This window comes from Thrips palmi, unplaced genomic scaffold (genome assembly GCF_012932325.1).
Source record: "Thrips palmi isolate BJ-2018 unplaced genomic scaffold, TpBJ-2018v1 HiC_scaffold_3, whole genome shotgun sequence".
NCBI classification, from domain to species: Eukaryota; Metazoa; Arthropoda; class Insecta; order Thysanoptera; family Thripidae; genus Thrips; species Thrips palmi.
Genome location: NW_023144630.1, coordinates 2,122,412 through 2,140,247, shown reverse-complemented (window position 1 = coordinate 2,140,247; position 17,836 = coordinate 2,122,412). Strand labels below are relative to the sequence as shown.

The 17,836-nt window shown below is 58.0% G+C and overlaps 2 protein-coding genes and 2 non-coding genes across 10 annotated transcripts; 2 read left to right on the top strand and 2 right to left on the bottom strand.

The window, feature by feature from the left end:
• Positions 1–316: 316 nt before the first annotated feature.
• On the bottom strand, positions 317–11,887 carry LOC117648284 (mucin-5AC-like). 7 transcript variants are annotated; one of them, XM_034390728.1, is made up of 12 exons: positions 7,556–11,884; positions 6,998–7,054; positions 6,848–6,913; positions 5,102–5,182; positions 4,816–5,028; positions 4,577–4,732; positions 4,289–4,420; positions 3,790–3,978; positions 2,128–2,268; positions 1,772–2,038; positions 1,491–1,580; positions 317–730 (listed from the first exon to the last, which is right to left on the bottom strand). In XM_034390728.1, the coding sequence occupies exons 1-12, from the start codon at positions 10,940–10,942 to the stop codon at positions 620–622; spliced, it is 4,890 nt and encodes a 1,629-aa protein (XP_034246619.1). In that variant the 5' UTR covers positions 10,943–11,884; the 3' UTR covers positions 317–619. The 7 variants fall into 7 exon arrangements, with proteins under 7 accessions (XP_034246619.1, XP_034246620.1, XP_034246617.1 ...); XM_034390729.1 differs by lacking the exon at positions 3,790–3,978 and having other exon boundaries at positions 7,556–11,883; XM_034390726.1 differs by lacking the exons at positions 317–730; positions 1,491–1,580; positions 1,772–2,038; positions 2,128–2,268 and adding an exon at positions 2,351–2,838 and having other exon boundaries at positions 3,061–3,978; positions 7,556–11,887.
• LOC117648398 (uncharacterized protein PB18E9.04c-like) lies at positions 11,846–13,239 on the bottom strand. Its single transcript, XM_034390905.1, has 6 exons — positions 13,231–13,239; positions 12,981–13,178; positions 12,527–12,748; positions 12,324–12,449; positions 11,913–12,065; positions 11,846–11,863 (listed from the first exon to the last, which is right to left on the bottom strand). Exons 1-6 carry the CDS (start codon positions 13,237–13,239, stop codon positions 11,846–11,848), a joined length of 726 nt encoding a protein of 241 aa, XP_034246796.1.
• A 2,027-nt stretch (positions 13,240–15,266) lies between these two features.
• On the top strand, positions 15,267–15,338 carry Trnah-gug. The gene has a single exon. It is a non-coding gene; the product is annotated as a tRNA-His (tRNA).
• A 1,779-nt stretch (positions 15,339–17,117) lies between these two features.
• On the top strand, positions 17,118–17,189 carry Trnah-gug. The gene has a single exon. It is a non-coding gene; the product is annotated as a tRNA-His (tRNA).
• The last annotated feature ends 647 nt before the right edge of the window (positions 17,190–17,836 follow it).

Genomic DNA, 17,836 nt, shown 5'->3' with positions numbered 1-17,836 from the left:
TTTTTCAACTTCCCGCCTGGCGCAGTTTCGCAGTGAAACTATTGTTCAGTTTTTGCGGCGGCACTTGAAACTGCGGTCTCGCCAGTTCCTACCCGCGTACAGCTAAGATTGCCACCGTCCCGGCTCCGGGGCGATGCCAGGCGCGGCAGTAGTATGGGAGACCCATAGTTACTGCCAGGCGCGGCAGTAGTATGGGGGGCCCATAGTTACTGCCAGGCGCGGCAGTAGTATGGGGCCATAGTTACTGCCAGCGCGGCAGTAGTATGGGGGCCCATAGTTACTGCCAGGCGCGGCAGTAGTATGGGGGCCCATAGTTACTGCCAGGCGCGGCAGTAGTATGGGAGGCCCATAGTTACTGCCAGGCGCGGCAGTAGTATGGGGGGCCCATAGTTACTGCCAGGCGCGGCAGTAGTATGGGGGGCCCATAGTTACTGCCAGGCGCGGCAGTAGTATGGGGGGCCCATAGTTACTGCCAGGCGCGGCAGTAGTATGGGGGGCCCATAGTTACTGCCAGGCGCGGCAGTAGTATGAGAGGCCCACAGTTACTGCTCGTTGCGTACTTTCCCTACGATGGGCTGAGCACTCCCCGGGAACTCCCTGGACTCCCTAGGGATGTAGGCTAGCTAGTGTAGCGTCCGCCAGCCGTCCCGGCCGTCCCCCAGGTGGCGAACAGGTTGGCCAGCCCGCCGGTCCGCTGCCGCACGAAGTTCTGGAAGGACTGCGCGGCGCCCTGCAACACGTTGGCCAACACACTCAGGCAGGGCAACCCAACCAAAGCACCTCGTCCGAAGCTCACAGGTTTCGGGGGCCCTATTCGATCACAAAATGCGTGGAAATTGACCACTCAACTCGCTTTGAACAGCAACAAATTCGGTTAAAATTTTCTATTTACAATGGGTTTGCATGCTTTTGTTTTTCGCGGGCCCCGAAAGTGCCGGCCTAACATATGCTTCGGACCTCGACAGCTAGCCGCCGCTAGCCGCTGCTCGCGCTCAGCGCGTTCACCAGCGACGCGAAGCCGCTACCGCCGCTACCGACGGGCTCCGAGTAGCCGCCGGAGCCGGCGCCGGCCGAGGCGGTGGCCGACACGGAGCCACTGGAGTGAAAGAGCGGCTTGAACGCCCTGCCGATGCCCTGCAACACACACACAGCCCAGAGGCGCTTCAGAAACCAAACCCGCACCGAAAGCCCCCGATGGTTTAGTGAGGTGGCTGTGATTACTGGGCACGCCGGCGAAAATGGAATGAGCAATGATGTTTTTGAATGGTGATGATTCGCAGCGTGAACACACCCAAACACACCAAAACACGTCAGAACGCATCTAAAATTTACGGGGTTCAGATTTGTCTTCAAAAATTTCATGTTTTTGGCTTTTTTGGTAATCCCGCAAATCTCAGACAGTCCCTCGACGGTGACACCACACCCAGAAAACGCAAGCTTGGCTCGGCGAGCAAATCAAAAACTACTGTACAGGGGGGCACACTGCTTACCTGGATGACGAGCCCCATGAAGGTGGAGACGGCCCGGGTCACGTTGATGGCGGCAGACACCAAGGGCTGGTCCCGGGGGGGTTCCTCCACCTGCAACACGGGTACAGCGTCAGACCGCGCCGTCGAGGTAGGCAGCCCAGCTGGCGTTGTAGCGAGGCACGCCTGCCAGGCAGGCAGCCCATCACACTGCCCCTCCGCGGACCAGGCAACCCAACGCACGCCGGGGAGCTGGGGGAGCCAACGCGGCCGGCGCAGTGGGGGTGCTACGAGGCGGTACTCACGCTGGTCTGCGCCTGCCCCTGGAACCCGAAGAGGCCCCTGAAGTCGGACGGCCTGGGGGTCGTCGACGCGGGCCTCCTTCGCTTCTTCTTGGTGACGGGCGCCTCCGAGGTGGTGAGGTCGGGCGTCGTCGAGTTGTCCGGCTCCGTCTCGCCCGTGTTCGAGGAGCCCGTGTTCGAGGACGGCGTGGTGGTGGTGGTCGTGGACGTCTTAGTCCGCGTCCTTTTCGGGGGCTTCTGCTGCTGCTGTTGCCCGGCTCGGAGCAGCTCCTGAATTGTGACGAGCGACGAGCAAAATGAAAACCTCAGCGGGTGTTGAACCCACGAAAAGAATCCTGTCTCGAAGGTTGGAGCCTGACCGTGATGAGGATCTGGTCCCGGAGGGTTTGCTCGGTGGAGCTGACGGGGCGAGCCTCGAATGGCCCCCCGAGTCCGTGACCGCCTCCCGCCCCGAGCAGGGCCTGCAGCAGGGCGGCGTCCGCGGCCGGCGACGGCGAAGGCTGCAAGAAGGGCACAAGGGAGTAGAGACGCGCCTTCCTCGGAACGCACTGGCCGCATGCCCGCCGAACACAACAACCCATCTTCTGGTTTCCCAAGACACAGGCTGCCCAGCCCCCACCCACTCAGTGAGAGCAGGAAAGGACGGCCTCAAAATAAGCCACTTTAGAGAAAATTTGGTCCAGAATGACCGCAATTTTCGGTCGAATCTTTTGCTGTCCTCTTCTGCTTGGGCAGGGCAGATGGTAGCCTGCGATCGGCACTGCAAGTCAGACGAACGTCAGGCTGGGCAACTCAAATTTGTAAGGTTAAGAACTGTTAGTTGTAGGTTAGGACACGGAGCAGGAAACAGAAAAAGGTTAGGTGAGGTTAGGAAGGGCCATCTTTCTGCGCTGAAAAACAATCGCCGATCGGCTGCAGAGAGAGAGGGAGGCATAGTGAGACCGTCAAAGAGTGAAGGGAGTGAAGCTTGCCTTGTTCCTCGAAGGCGCAGTCTGACCGCCACCTGAAGGGCCGGCAGACAGCAGCGCCCTGAGGAGCGCCGCGTCGCGCGCAGCGGCAGCGGTCATGCTCTGCAACAAGGCGAACAGGGACAGTCAAAGCCAAAAGGAATCCAAGGACAGTCCACCCCAAAAAAGAAGCGGTTTGCCACAGTTTCACACGAAGCAAGTTAGAGCAGGTGAGGTTTTGTTTCCAGCAGCGGATAAGCCGATTGCATGAAGCTGTTTTCGGCAGTTGAAAGTGCAACCGGGTTGCGATCTCGAATCCGGTTGCATTTTCCCTGCCAGCTCTACCGTGGTGGGGTCAGAAGCGGGCGGAGCAGGGGTGGTGGTGGTTGTGGTGGTAGTAGTGGTGGTGGTGGTGGTAGTAGGGGTGGTGGTTGGGGTAGCGAGGGTGGTAGCGGGGGAGGTCGCAGGGCTGCCACCAAAGCGCTCCCTGGTGCGCGCCACGACCAGCGCTGCCAAAAGCGCCGCCGTGCGCTCCTTGAGCTTCTCCTCGTTGCCGCTGCCCGCGAGGGCCGCCTGCAGAATCTGCAGTTGCAGCGCCTGTGCCGAAAGCAAGGGTAAATTTAGGCAGATCGCAAAGGCGGTGGACGCACCGGTAACCTTCGCCGTTGAAATCAAATGAACATTGATTTTCGCGGCTGGCCAGTTACACCGTGCGAAGCAGTTAGAAGGCGTTAGGAGGTACCGGCGGCGCGTGCTCCAGGGTGCCCCCCGTCCCAAGCAGGGCCGTGAACAGGGCGGCGTCCTCGGCCTCGTGGTGGTGGTCGCGGTGGTGGTCACGGTCGTGGAGGTGGTTGTCGTCGTGATGGTCGTGGGACTTGGCGTTCTTCTCGGGGAAGTCCTTCTTCGGGTCCTGCAAGCACCAAAGCGGGGGCACGGGGCTGAAGCAACGCGAAAAAGCGAACGGTCACCAAGCAAAAGCGTGTCTGCAAAGCTCGGCGGGGCGGCAAGTCTTGGCGCAGCAGGTTTAAAATGATTGCGATGAAAATGGAGGCGGAGATGGTGATGAAGCTGTACCGTGTTTTGACTAGAAATGGCGGGTGAGAGCAGACCAATGGGGAAGTCAGAGCCCAGGATGTCGTCCGCTGGTTGTAGCAGCTTGGGCCTCGGAGACGAGCTTCCCCTGCCTCTAGAGCCGCCCTTTGAGCTGCCTCTAGAGGCAGAGGGCCTGCTCTGAGGCCGCGGCGCCACTTGGACCTCAGTCACCTGGAAAATGGTGGTGGTGAAAATGAGCGGTGAGTTAATGAAATGCATGGTGAAAATCAACGAACAATCAGGTATGAAAAGGTGAAGAGCGTTGGCCACCTCAAGGCATGTGGAAGGCAATGAGATTTCAGTCAGGTAAACGATCGATTGACAAATAAGCTCCGTTTTGGTTTAAAATATGGTCAGGAATGAATGACACTGTGATTTGAGTCGGCATCGCAAAAGGGGAAACAAGAGAAAACCAATAAACCGTTCGCGCGCAGGCTTGTCAAAATGCTTCAGGCGGAAATTTCAAAGTTTGAATCGGTACCCTATCATCTGGTGGCGTGGTGTAAGAGAACTCATCGTCGTCCTCGTACTCCGGTTGCCCGGAGGGTTTTCCCTGGGGCCCTGCAAGCGCTAGAATAGCTCCCAGTAGTTTGGCGTCAGTCAATGGCGGTTCCTGCAAATATTTACAATCCAGCTGTAAACTCGGAGAGAAAATATCACTGGCTTCCTCGCGCGTTTCAGTGAACGCCATGTTGGTATTTTCAGAAGAGATCAGCCATGCCCCGTCCCAACTTTAAATTGTTTTTCGCGGAAGTGCTTCCCGACCTACCTTGACGCCGGGGGCAACCTCGTCGTCCTCCTCCGCGTCCTCACCGCGCGGCACCACCCACAAGGAGATCTTGCTGCCCGGCTTGGAGGTGGACGGCTTCGGCGGGGAGTCTTCCTCGACGGGCACACCCAGCGGGATGTCCAGGGGACCCTCCGCCTGCAAACAAGTCAAAATTAAGAAAATTATGAAAAATTCAAAGCGACAGTACCGCAAAAGAAAACATGCTTCGAGGGGCTTGCCTCTGGCTTTGGAGTTGTTGTCGTCGTGGTGGTTGTAGTGGTGGTGACTGCTCTGGGCGTGGCCGATCTGGGCGTGGCCGCTCTGGTGCTGGTGCCCCTCATCGTGGTCCTCGAGGGCGCCTTGGTGGTTGTCGTCGCTGGCGTCGTCGACGTGTCGTTGGCGGTAGGCATGGCCGTTGACGTGAGGGCGCGCTCCAGGGCGATTTGCACGATCTGGTGGAAAGAGAGATGTTGAAGCAACGCCACGGGGAAAGGAAGCCAGGTCCAGGTTGTCTCTCTCCCTCACCCTGCTCGCCAAGGTCTCCCCTCCGGACGCTGGTTTTCGTCCCATGGTCGCCTGGACTGCGGCCTGCCGTTCCATCTCGATCTGCAACCAAATTTCAAATGGTAAGAAAAAACCTGGCGCTGGTACTCGAACCCGCGTCCGTCACAACAGACCAGACTGCTGGGTTCGAATACCCGCCGCTCGGAACCTTTTTTAGACCCTGGTCCATCCATGCTTGAAACTACAAGTTAATTAAGTTTTGATTACTGATTCCACCCGAACGTAAATGGTCCCGCAAGGCATGCCGGGACACAGCATGCAATCAAATCAATGTGTTCTCATCAGATGACAGACAGTGGAAGAGAAAAAACGGGGCGCGCACACCCGCCGCTCCCGGGCCGCCACATGGCCGCGAAGGGCGCGCAGCAACGCGCAGCATGCTCCAAGAAAAAAGTGTCCCGAGGGGAATGAATGAGATGGTTTATGAATGACGACCGCCAAACTCACACGCTTTACCTGGGGTAACAATTCGCACGAGGCCGGAAGTCACCTCACTGCACTGCCTACTAACCAAGTTGTTGAGGAACGAGAAGTCCTCCGGCAGCATGGGGATCTCCTTCGTGACCTTCTGCACGTGCGTCGTCCTGGAGGTGGACATCTCCTCGTCGTCCGGCACCGGCGTGGTGGCGGCCGAAGCGCGCGTCGAGGCCCTGGTCGTGTCGCGTCTGGTCGTGCTGCCCGAGCGGGGGGTCGTCGGCGGCGTCAGGGGCCGTGGCGCGCCCGGATCAGCCAGCTGCTTGCCGGACCGACCAGACGGCCTGGCCGTCATCGTCAACATACCCATGGTCGAGGTGCTGGTTGCGGTGGTGGTGGGGCGTGTGGTAGTGGTGGTAGTCGTTGTTGGGGGCATGGTAGTGGTGGTTGTCGTTGGGCGCATTGTAGTGGTGGTTGTCGTTGTTGGGCGCGTGGTAGTGGTGGTTGTCGTTGTGGTGCGCATGGTAGTGGAGGTTGTCGTAGTGGGGCGCATGGTAGACGTGGTTGTGGTTGTAGGGCGCTCGGTAGTGGATGTTGTGGGGCGCACGGTAGTCGTTGGCCGCATTGTAGTTCTTGCCGGGGCCAGCGATGTCGCCACTGTGGTCGTGTCACGCTTCGTGGTCGTCCTGGAGGCCGTCATGTCGTCGGTGACCCCGGTCGTCGACAAGGTCAAGTCCGCGGAGGTCGGATCCAGAACGGGGTCTGGTGCCATCGTCCAGCTGGAAGTCGTCGTCGTGTCGCTGCTGGTGGTTGACGAGGTGGGCGAGACAACAGTGGTGGTGGTGACCTGCTCGGCGAACACGAGCATCGGCGCCCTCGAGGACGTCAAGGGCTCGTCGAACGCCTGCCGGGGCGATGCAATGAATGGAATGACATGAACAAGGCGACAGGGAGGGAAGAAATCGAGTTACCTTCACATGCACATCAGCTACGTTCATGCTCGAGATAAGCCTACAGATAGTCGGATGTCAAGATGTATTCACCGCGTGTCACACTTTAGAACAGTTCAATACAGTTCGTTATCGTTTCAGAGAAACGTGGACGTCAACGATAGATTAAAAGTAAGGGAAAGAAACAATGACCAAATGTGAGCAGTTAAAATAGTGAGGAGGGAAGCGGATGAACTATAGCATGTCAACGCCATGAATCAAAAAGATTTGTATCCATTTCAACATGTCCCAATTACTTTTAGTAATCATTTTAGTCCCGATGAAAGGAAAACAGCTAACTTACCACCAGAGAACGCCCTCTCGGAATAGGAGCAGGTGGCAAGGCCATTTCCGTCGTTACTGCATCATCCTAATAAAAACAAAATTGAACATTTTATTTTTAACATCACCAACAAAAATTAAAGCTTAACATTTTACTTCTTACGATACGTACAGCACTTCCGAATACCGAATTGAGGTCTTCCGAAGGGCGAGACGTGGTCGTTGCAACCTACAAATAACAATATTTATTAGTCGTGTTCAAATTTGTGATAGTCGTTTAATAAAATTCATACCAAAAGCCTTTCAATGTCCGCAAATGTTACTTCCACTGTGTTAGAAAAATGAAGAAGTCTTGAGGACTTTCATTTAAAATGGTTTAAAACACTATAAGCTGTTTCATACATTATTTACGAATACAAAAAAAATTCTAGTTAGAGAAACAATACAAAATATTATTCCACATGCCACCGTTTAGTCTGACAAACTTTACCTACCCATGTACACTGCGAAATATCTACACATACATTGCAAAGGAGGTATTTTAGCCCTCACCACACAACAGTAGTTTTTTTTCTGTACAAATAGTTTACAAATTGCCAAAAAAGCATGCACACGCAGGTTAGGATTAGTGTATTAGTATTTACAAAAATTCAACAGCGCAGCATGCCAATCCACGTGCTACGGCCAGGTCCCTGACCGCCACACAAACAAAGAGATAAAAGAGGTGTACCGTCGACGCCGAGAGTGCAGGTGCGGGTGTGTGCGTGGACGCGTTCCGAAGCAGGCCCAGCTCACGGAACTCAGCCATCTGGTCGGAAGTGACCTCGCCGGCCTGCGCAACGCCCTCGGGGATCACGGTGCCGTTGGGGTACTTCCGCACGATGGTGTTGTTGGGGTAGATGCCGAACACGACAAACGGCGACGTGAAAACGTCCTCCGCGTTCGGGTTCTTCCGTACGACCGTGTTGTTGGGATAGATCCCGAACACCACGAAGTCTTTGGTCGGGTCCGTCGAGGACTCCGTTGTGGTGGTCGCGGGGCTCTTGGTTGTGGTGTCCAGCATGTTGTCGAACAGGGCACGCCCGGACGGTGGCTTGAAGAAAACAGCCCGGGCTGACGTGCTCAACACTTGCTCGGTCACCTCTGTACGCGAGGTTGGTGGCTCTGTGGTGGTCGTAGTGGAAGTTGTCGTCGAGGTCGTGCTGGGCCTTTTTGTGGTGGTAGTGACCTTTGGCTTGGGCTTCTTCGTCGTGGTCGCGCGCGGGGCGGGTCGACGAGTCGTTGCTTTGGGTTTCTTGGTCGTAGCAGCCGGCTTTCGCGTTGTTGCTGGGGGTTTCTTCGATGTGGTCGTGGTTGACGGAGTGGTGGTCGTGGTCGAAGGAGTGGTGGACGTCATGGCCGGCTGCATCGAGGTCTCCACGGTCTCAGACAACATGGAACGCACCCCGATCTCATTCAGAGGTGTGTCAGTGCCCACCACCACGTTCACATTCTCAGTTGTGGTTGTGCTGGTCGTGGTTGAACCAGGAGTCGTGCTGGTAGTGGAAGTTGTGCTAGTTGTAACGGAGGTTGTGCTCGTTGTTGTAGCAGGTGAGGTGCTGGTTGTTGTTGTAGCGGGAGTTGTGCTGGTTGTTGTAGCGGGAGTTGTGCTGGTTGTAGTTGTTGTGGGAGATGTACTGGTTGAAGCAGGAGTTGTACTCGTTGTGGTTGTTGTAGGAGTGGTACTTGTCGTACCCGGAGTTGTGCTGCTTGTAGAGGTTGCCGGCGTTGTACTAGTAGTAGAGGTAGCCTCTGTCATTGCGCTTGTGGATAAAGCCATACCTGTGTCCATCATTGCACTAGTCGCGGACAAAATGTCAGTATCTAGAGTTATACTTGAAGAAGCCGTATCCATGGCTGTACTAGCCGTGGTCCCCAAAGTGGTTGACGTGGTTGTTGCCGGCTTCTTTGTAGTAGTGGGTGCTGGTTTCTTCGTAGTAGGCTTTGGTTTAGCAGTTGGTTTTTTGGTCGTGGGTCTTCTGGTAGTGTTAGGCCTCTTGGTTGTGGCACTGGGCTTTTTGGTTGTTGTGCTTGGCTTTTTGGTGGTCGGCTTGGTAGATGGTTTCGCCGTTGTCGTGGTGGTGGTGGTGGTGGTTGTGGACGTGCTGGAAGGCTCAACTGGCACTTCACTTGCCATGTCTACTGTGGTTATCACATCAGTGGGAACCACATCGGCCATGTCTGTGGGCGCCACTGAGATCGGAGCATTCTCTAATTCTTTAATAAGTCCTCGTTCGAGTATTTCTACCACCGGAGCGTTCGTAAAGTACGTAACCTCAGTGGTCGTTGTCGGAGCCGACGTTGTAGTAGAAGTGGTGCTTGTAGTTGAGGTAGTGCTTGTAGTTGTGGTTGTAGTAGTGGTCGTAGTTGTTGTCGATGGCTTTTTGGTTGTAGTTGCAGCTGGCTTCTTGGTGGTGGCCTTTGGCTTCGAGGCTGGTTTTCTCGTAGTTGCTGCTGGCTTTCTAGTAGTTGGTTTTGGTGGTGGCTTTTTAGTTGTGTTGGGCTTACTGGTCGTTGCAGGCGCTGGCTTTTTAGTCGTAGTGGTTGAAACAGGAGCGGTAGGTTGACTTGACGGAGTCGTGCTATTAAGTGGGGTCGATGTAGTTGAGGGCGATGGAGATGACGCGGTTTCTGTGCTGGGCCTGGTCGTGGCTTCAGTGCTGGTTGAAGTACTCGACGAACTCGATGTTGCCTCGGTGCTGGTGACCGTAGTTGGCGGGATTGGGGACGCCTCGGTGCTGGTCGACGTGGATGACGGTCTCGTAGAGGACTCAGCCAGGTTGAGCGCGCGGGCCTTGACGTCTCCGACAGGCAGGTCCGTAGCCATCATGCTCTGAGAAAGAGTCGTGCCCGGTGAGGAGTCGTCAGGAGTCAAGGCGACAGTGCTAGCAGGAAGAGTACTTTGTTCAGGGAGAAGGGAGGCACCTTGATTCAGTGAAAAGGAGGTACTCTGTTCAGTAAGCCAAATAGGGGGTGAGGTGCTTTGTTCAGCAAGCAAGGTTGATGGCGAGCTACTTTGTTCAACAAACAAGGTGGTTGGTGCAGTACTTTGTTCAGCAACCATGGTGGTAGGGTATGTATGTTGTTCAGCAAGCAAGGTAGTGGTTGAATTACTTTGTTCAAAAAGCAAGGTAGTAGTGCCTAAATCATTGAACAGGGAAGCACTGTCCTCCGACTCAAGGGTGGAAGTTAGCTCGGGAGGCAAGGTTGTTTGGAGAGTGCTGGAGGGCATGTTGGTAGGCACAGTGGCTGCAAGCGTGCTGAAAGAAGGCAAATCTGTCACCGAAGCAGGAGTACGAGCAGACACAGGAGGCATGGTAGAAGCGTCTGTTGGGAAGTCTGTGGTAGTCAGCTCAGTGTCCAGCAACCGACTAGCTCTATACTGTGATCCGGTTTTTGGAGAAACAGTTGATATTTCCAATGTATCAGTTATCTGTGCAGTGGTAGGATTAGCAAAATCTGTAGGCGTGTAGTCAGTGCTTGGGAGAGAGGAATATGTTGTCGTTGGGTCATTAGTGGTAGTTTCAAGGGTGGAACTTAAGCTGTCTGTCACATGGTCAAGTACTTTCAACGTTCGAGAAACGTCTTCCCCGACTGTCACTGTTTCCACTATATCCGACAGCATTGTCGTTTGACCCGGCCGCACAGTCGCAGTGACGTCACCATTCATCAAAGTGCTAGCATCAGTGGTCCTCTCCGTGGTTAAATCAGAGGATGGGAGCAAGGTTATTTCAGCACGCGGGGTGAGTGAGCTTTCGGAACTAAACTGCGTTGTCGGTTCTGCATCAAAGATTGTGGTAGTAGGGGCTGCAGTGCTGGTGGTCGTGGGGGATTCATTACTGGGGACCGTCGTGAAATCATTAACACTGGTCATAGTGCTGTCGGGACTTTGCATTGTGGTGGTTTCAGACGAGGTGACCGTGCTTAGAGAAGAACTAGTCGGTTGTGGTTGTTCCGTGTCAGTCGTACTGGTGAAATCGTCCGAGGCCGTCGCAACGGTCGTGGCTGAGGCCGTGGTCGTCTCAACGTCAGTTTCCAGAGACCGAGCGGGAGGCTTCAGCGACGGCCCCGTCACCATGGTAACGCCTTGGACTTCAAAGTCCACCTCGTTTTCTGCTGCTCCTTCCGTCGTGGGAAAGTTGTCCTCATCCCCCTCCTCGTCACTCTCGTCGGACACTGAGCTGCCCGACTCCAAGTCCAAGTCTGTAAAGTCTGCAAACGGGTCACGAGTGGCAAGCGGAGAGTCTGCTGCAGAGTCTGAAGGGGACTGCTCCTGCAAGAAAGCACGATACAGCGCTCATGACTCGAGGCTTGACAGCAGAGCTGGGCGGCACGAGGACGTATTTACAAGCCAACGGCAAAGAAAAATGCGCCTAAGGACAGTTTATGTTCAAGAAAAAGCTAAACAGTCATCATTTGATATTGAAAAATAGAAAATAGTTTGTGGATTCCGCCTGACTGGAACCATGCATTACTTTGAGAGTTGCAGGCTTAAAAAATAAGGTGCGACAGACTTTGAATAATTTTCGATTAAAACCTAGAAGAACAGGTGGAGGGGCGTGGGGGACGCCATCTCAAACGCAGCAGATAAGCTTCCGGCTCATGCAAAGTGGATAAAATCGAAAAGAGACGAGGCAAAGAAACGTAGTGCTAGAGAAAAGCCTGGACTAAAGCACAAAGCAGAAATCTTGCTTTGGTAAAAAACAAAGAAGGGACTGTGCGGAACCAAGAAGAAAATAGTCATGGTGCAAAAGGACGAATCGCCAAAATCCTGACCGGTATCAATTTGCAAAATAATCTGGCAGCGATTTTGTTGATTACTAAAAGACAAAAAGGTTGCACTGCGAGTGAACACGATCAAGAAATCAGAAGGACTAAGAAGACAGCCGCAGTTAAATTTACATATGTACAGATGTACACTGAAATAAACTGCTTTCATTTTTAAATCTAGTTTAGTCCTATGTACAGAACTCGCCGCTAGCTAAACTTGCTGGAACTCCTATTCTAAAAAATTAAATTTTAACACTGTGCTGCAGCAACGTGCTTACCGTCGTCGCCGTGGTTTCCTCCGTGCTGTCCTCGTCGTCGAAGTCGCGGCCTCGGGGCGCGGGGGGCAGGGCTACCGCGGCCAGGATGTAGTCCGTGTTCTTGATCCTGGAGCTGAAGCGGTGTCGCGGCACGGCGGTGGCGGACTGGCCGAACTGCGTTTTCAAGTCGGAAATCTGGAATTTACTGATGGCCAGCTCCCCGGGCGGACTGCCGAACAGCTTGGTGGGCAGGGTGGGCGCGGCGGCGTCCGGGCCCGTCACCACCGTCTCCGTGCGCTGTGAGGCGGCGGTGGACAGGCCGCGCCGGCTGCCCCGGGCCGCCGTGAAGCGCGCGCTGAACTTGGAGGCCGTCGTCGGCGAGGGCCTGGTCGTGGCGGTCGGCGACGACGTGCTGGCCCGGCGCAGCGGCACGTAGGCTGGCCGGGGCCGGATCAGCGGGGTGCGGGTGCTGCTCGGCTCGTCCGAGGACGCCGTCGACGGCGGCGGCGACGCGGACGGCGTGGACGAGGAAGCCGGAGAAGTCTCGGTGGACGAAGTCTGTGGAAAGAAGACGGCGTAAGCAATGCCCTCCAATTGCCACATGGCCGGGGAGTACCGACGGCGTGGTGCTTCACCTCCGCGCTGTCCTCCGCCACGGCGACGGTGCTGGTGCTGCTGCTGGCGGCAGGCAGTGAGTCCGCGACGTCGAGGGCCTCGTTGGTCCTCTCGTCGACGTTCTCGCCCGAAGTGGCGGTGGTCGCGGTGGACGGCGTGGGCCTGCCCAGCTTGAAGCGGTCCTTGTTGGCCAGCACCGAGGCGGACACCTTGTAGCGGTCGCGCTTGGCCTCCGCGTCAAGCTGAGGCCGCGGCCGGCCGGCCAGAGCGTTGGCAGCGCTTTGGGCCTCGACGGGGGCCTCGACGACGGGCAGCTGGAGCGGCGGCGTGCCGCGGGGACCCTGGCGACGCGTGTACTTGCTGCGCTGGATGGACTGCGGCACCGTCGCGGCGTCCTCCTGGTTCAATATTAAAATTGACGTAAAGTTCTTAAATGGACTTTCGGCTGTCGCGTCGTCACGGCGGGACTCTCACCTCTGGCGGCGACCTGGTGGCCTTGCTGCGCGGCACGAAGCTGCGGACGAAGGGCGTGGTCGGCGGTGGCGGCAGTGTGGGCGACGTGATGGGCTTGAAGCGGTGGTGCGCCACCTTGGCGGGCTGCGAGGGCGTTGTCGCGTCGGCCAGGTCCTCGGCACTGAGTGGCAGCGGCGGCGGTAAGGTGGCCGCGTCGGGCTGCAAGCACAAGTACACCACCACCCTGTACACCACGCACGCACACACGCACACGCAGCATGCAGCACACCCCCCACGTACCTGTCGGCGGGCCAGCGTGCCGAAGCGGTGCGACAGCGGGCGCGCGGCCAGCGTCGCGGCCCTCGACGGCGTCCTGGAGAGCGGGCCGCGCGCCAGCACGGCGGGGACCTCCCGCTGCAGCGCGTCGCCGCGGACATCGTCGTCCTCGCGGGGCGCGGCGGGGCGCGGATGCGGCCTGAGGCCGGCGGCGTGGAGGCGGCCGGCCGGCAGCCGCGGCGGCGGCGTCGTCCGCGTCGGTGAGGCGTCCTCGTCCCTGCGCGGCCCCTCGTCCAGCGCGTTGGCCTGCGGGTCCTGCGGGTCCACCGGCGGCAGCTAGAGCAAAACGACCGTCTTCATGTTTCAATCGCAGCGCGAGACGAAATTAGACATTGCCGCGCCTTCGTGGGAAAAGCAGCGCGCGGCCCCCGCCCCTTCCCCGCCACATGTGCGCGCTGAGCGGCGCGGAGCGGCGCGGAGTGTAACGCATCGGCCTGTGAAAGTCCGCGCGCGACGCTCCCGTCAAACAGTCGGCGGGGGCGCGGCGTGACGTCACGAGGAAAGAAAATGACAACAATCTGTCAGAATCAACGGCGTTCATCACGCCTCCCCGGCGGCAGGGAGAGGGGGAGTGGCTTCCCGCGTCGTGGGACAGTGCTTTCCTCGCGCGTCGCACAGTGGGCCAGAGGACCAACTCTAGACGCGTTTTGAGCTCCAGAGTCGCTAAACAGGAGTCGAACCGAACGTGTGACCCCACCAATGGACTGCTCTGCGAACGAGGAGTCCATTGGTGGGGTCACACGTTCGGTTCGGAGTCCCGTTTAGCGACTCTGGAGCTCAAAACGCGTCTGGAGTTTCGGCCGCCTCCACCGGTCTTCTGGCCCACAGTGCGCTCTTGTCGGAGACGCGGCAGTGGAGGCAGGCAGGGCTGGGCGTGGACGGCGACTTCGACCGCAAAATGCTGCCAGAGCTCGTGCGCGTACGACTCGGTGCGCGGAGGGTCCGCGGGCCGCAGCCGCGGCAGGAGGTGGCCGTGAGCGCGACTCGCGGCGCGGCCCGCGAAGCGCGAAGCCGTCGCGAAGCCGAAGCGCGGCCCCGCGGACGGAAGCCCAGCCTGCGGGCGAGACCGCGCGGTGTGCGAGCGGCACCCGGCCAGCACGCCGCCCAGGAGGTGGCCGCGCTAGCCGCGCTGACCACGGCGTCCACCGTCCGCGGCCCCCACCACGCCGCGGCCCCAGTGCCGACGGCCTGCCGCGCCGACGGCACGGCAACGGCCCTGACCACTGGTCAAGCCGCCACCTCCTGGGCGGCGTGGCCGCCGCGTCGCCGTGGCCGTCGTCGCCATCGCCACTTCCACTCGAATGTCCGCGAAATAGCGACGCCGCGCCGCGCCGCCGCCGCACTAGAAGCGCCGCTTCGTGGTGCTGTCTCGGTCGCACTCACGGGGCGTCCCACAGGGGCGCGAGGAGTCCGCTGACCAGCCGCGCCCACCGCGGCGGCACGGCGGCGGCCTCCGCGCCCGCGTGCGGCCCTGGTGGCGGTGGCCGGCAACACGCACTCGAGGGGCAGTCCGCGCACGAGGACCGCGGGGACGCCCTGACCAGTTCTGACCAGTGTCCGAGCGCACCTCCTTGACGGCGTGGCCGCCGGGCCGCCAGTCTCGGACAACTCGCGCTCCACCGTCAGCGGCAGTCCGTCGAGAAGTCGAGGCAGACCGCAGTCGAGCAGCCCGCACAGTTGCCAAGTCGCGGAGAAAATGTCTCGAAGAACCCGCGGTGTGCAGTAAGCAGCGCCGTGCGAGTAACACTTGTCTAAGCCCCCCTCCCCCCACCACCACCACCAAGCCCCACCGGTCGTCTTTGAATTCTAGTGTCCACGCCAGACTCCTTTTCTTAGACTTCTAGTAGGAGGGAGGCAACAAAAGCGCCACTTTTAAATTCACGGCGCGAAGCGTGAAAGACCCCCCTCCCCTCGCCACGTTCTCACTGTACTGCCTGGCGCCACTCGCGTTGCCGTCGAGCGGTCAGCGTAGCCGTGATCGTATAGTGGTTAGTACCTTGCGTTGTGGCCGCAATAACCCAGGTTCGAATCCTGGTCACGGCACTCGACCGTCAATTTTTATTGAATCTGGGCTTGGTGTAGCCCACTGCTCTTGCCGTATTTGTTTTTCAAATCAACTTGTTCTTAGGAACTTACCGGTTTTATCCCTTTGCGGATGTCGGCCGACCCTCGCAGTGGCGTGGTCAGGGCGGGTCGGAGCTTGGTCGTGGCTCGGGGTTCGTTCGAGTTGGTGTCCGGTAGCTGCGCGGGGCGGCTTCGTCCGGGGAAGCTCGGCAGCTGGGGAAGGAAAGCAGCGCTCAGTCTGTCTCTCTCGCACGCGACTCGCAAGCCAAGGCGCCAGGGGCCGCTCCATGAGTGCAACAGAGAAGGCAGGATGCTCACTCTCGTCAGCTTGGTGGGCGCGTTGAGCCGCTCCTTGAACTCGGCCGGGTAGTTGTCCGACTCGTCGACGCGTCCGGGCGAGGCCGGCGAGGCCGTCGCGGAGGCCACGTCCTTGGAACTAGGCCGAAACCTGTGAAGTCCTCTGGGCAGAGGAGCTCCAGCCTGCAAATCGAGCACTCGTCCCGTAAGACCTAGTACAGTGGTTCTCAACCTTAGGGTCGTGGGGTCGCGAAAAAATTTTAAGGGGTCGCGGCGAGGTAGCTGGGGTCGTGTTTTGGGCCGATTTTAAGCAGCCACTGCGTCTGATCCGAGGCGGGCATTTTGCTCCCTCAACCGGCAATTAGTCTTTGAACCTTCCTTTAGCATGCCTTTGTTACGGAGTGTGATTATCAGTCTTAGTTTGGGAGCAGTATTGTCTCAAAGTTTACCAAAACGGTCAGAAATGTCTTTGAAAAATCGTGTTTTGGGCCATTTTAAGCAGCCACTGCGTCTGACCCGAGGCGGTATTTCGTCCTCCTTCAACGGGCAATTGGTCTTTGGACCTTCTTTTAGCATGCCTTTGTTACGGAGTGTGATTATCAGTCTTAGTTTGGGAGCAATATTGTCTCAAAGTTGGCCGAAACGCTCAGAAATGTCTTTGAAAAATCGTTGTGCCTGTTTTGGTCAACTTTGAGACAATACTGCTCCCAAACTAAGACTGATAATCGCATTCCGTAACAGAGGCATGCTAAAGGAAGGTCCAAAGAACAATTGCCCGTTGAGGGAGCAAAATGCCCGCCTCGGATCAGACGCAGTGGCTGCTTAAAATCGACCCAAAACATGATTTTTTTAAGACATTTCTGAGCGTTTTGGCCAACTTTGAGACAATACTGCTCCCAAACTAAGACTGATAATCGCACTCCGTAACAGAGGCATGCTAAAGGAAGGTCCAAAGAACAATTGCCCGTTGAGGGAGCAAAATGCCCGCCTCGGATCAGACGCAGTGGCTGCTTAAAATCGACCCAAAACATGATTTTTTTAAGACATTTCTGAGCGTTTTGGCCAACTTTGAGACAATACTGCTCCCAAACTAAGACTGATAATCGCACTCCGTAACAGAGGCATGCTAAAGGAAGGTCCAAAGACCAATTGCTCGTTGAGGGAGCAAAATGCCCGCCTCGGATCAGACGCAGTGGCATGCTAAAGGAGGGGTCCCGTGGGGTCGCGAAACTTTTCCTGGGGGTCGCGGAAATTTTTGGCTACAAATTTGGGGTCGCGAGCCGAGTAAGGTTGAGAACCGCTGACCTAGTAAGACCGTGGGCCGGCAGCGGCGATACCCCGCGCGGACAGCGCCAGCAGCCAGCCGCGTCGCTATACCCCGCGCGCCGAGAGACTCTATCCCTCCACGCTATCCCCACCCAAAAGCCGCGCCTCGCGCGTCGCTGCACCGTGGTCAGGGTAGCCGTGATCGTATAGTGGTTAGTACCTTGCGTTGTGGCCGCAATAACCCAGGTTCGAATCCTGGTCACGGCAATCGACCCACCCTTTTTTTGACCGGAGTCACTTTGTTTGCACTTGCTCTGCAGTCTGACGTATGTGGAATGCGGGAGGAAACTAATGTTTCAGAGTGATGTGACCCACCTTCTCCTTGTCCTCGGGGGCGGACGGCGGCAGCGCGTGCAGCGCAGTGGCGGCCTCTAGTGGCGGCGCCTTGAACTGGCGGCCTTCCTGGGGCGGTGCCGGCCTCCGCCTGTACGTCGGCGACGTCGCCCTGGGGCTGCCGTTGACGGCGTCCTCGCCGGCGGCCGGCGGCGTCCTAGACCGCGTCCGCGGCTGGAAGTCCCTGGCGCGCGCCGCGTCGTCGGCGTCCTCGTCGGGCCTGGCCCTGGCGGCGTTCTCCCGGCGCCGGAACGTGGGCGTCGACGGCGGCGTGGCGGTGGCGTCGACGGCCAGCCCCTCACTTGGCCGTCGTCGCGACGGTGGCGTCCGCCGGCCCGCTGCCGGCTCCACGGACGCCTGCTGCTCCTGGTCGGGGCGTCGACGGCCAGGGTACGAGGTGGCGGCCGGGGCCGGCGGCGCCGACGTGGCCGTCGTCCTGGGCCTGTACCTGCTCTGGAAGACGGGCGCGGCCGGCGCGGCAGTGGTGGTGTCCACTGCGTCCTCGCCGCGGGCGCGTCCCC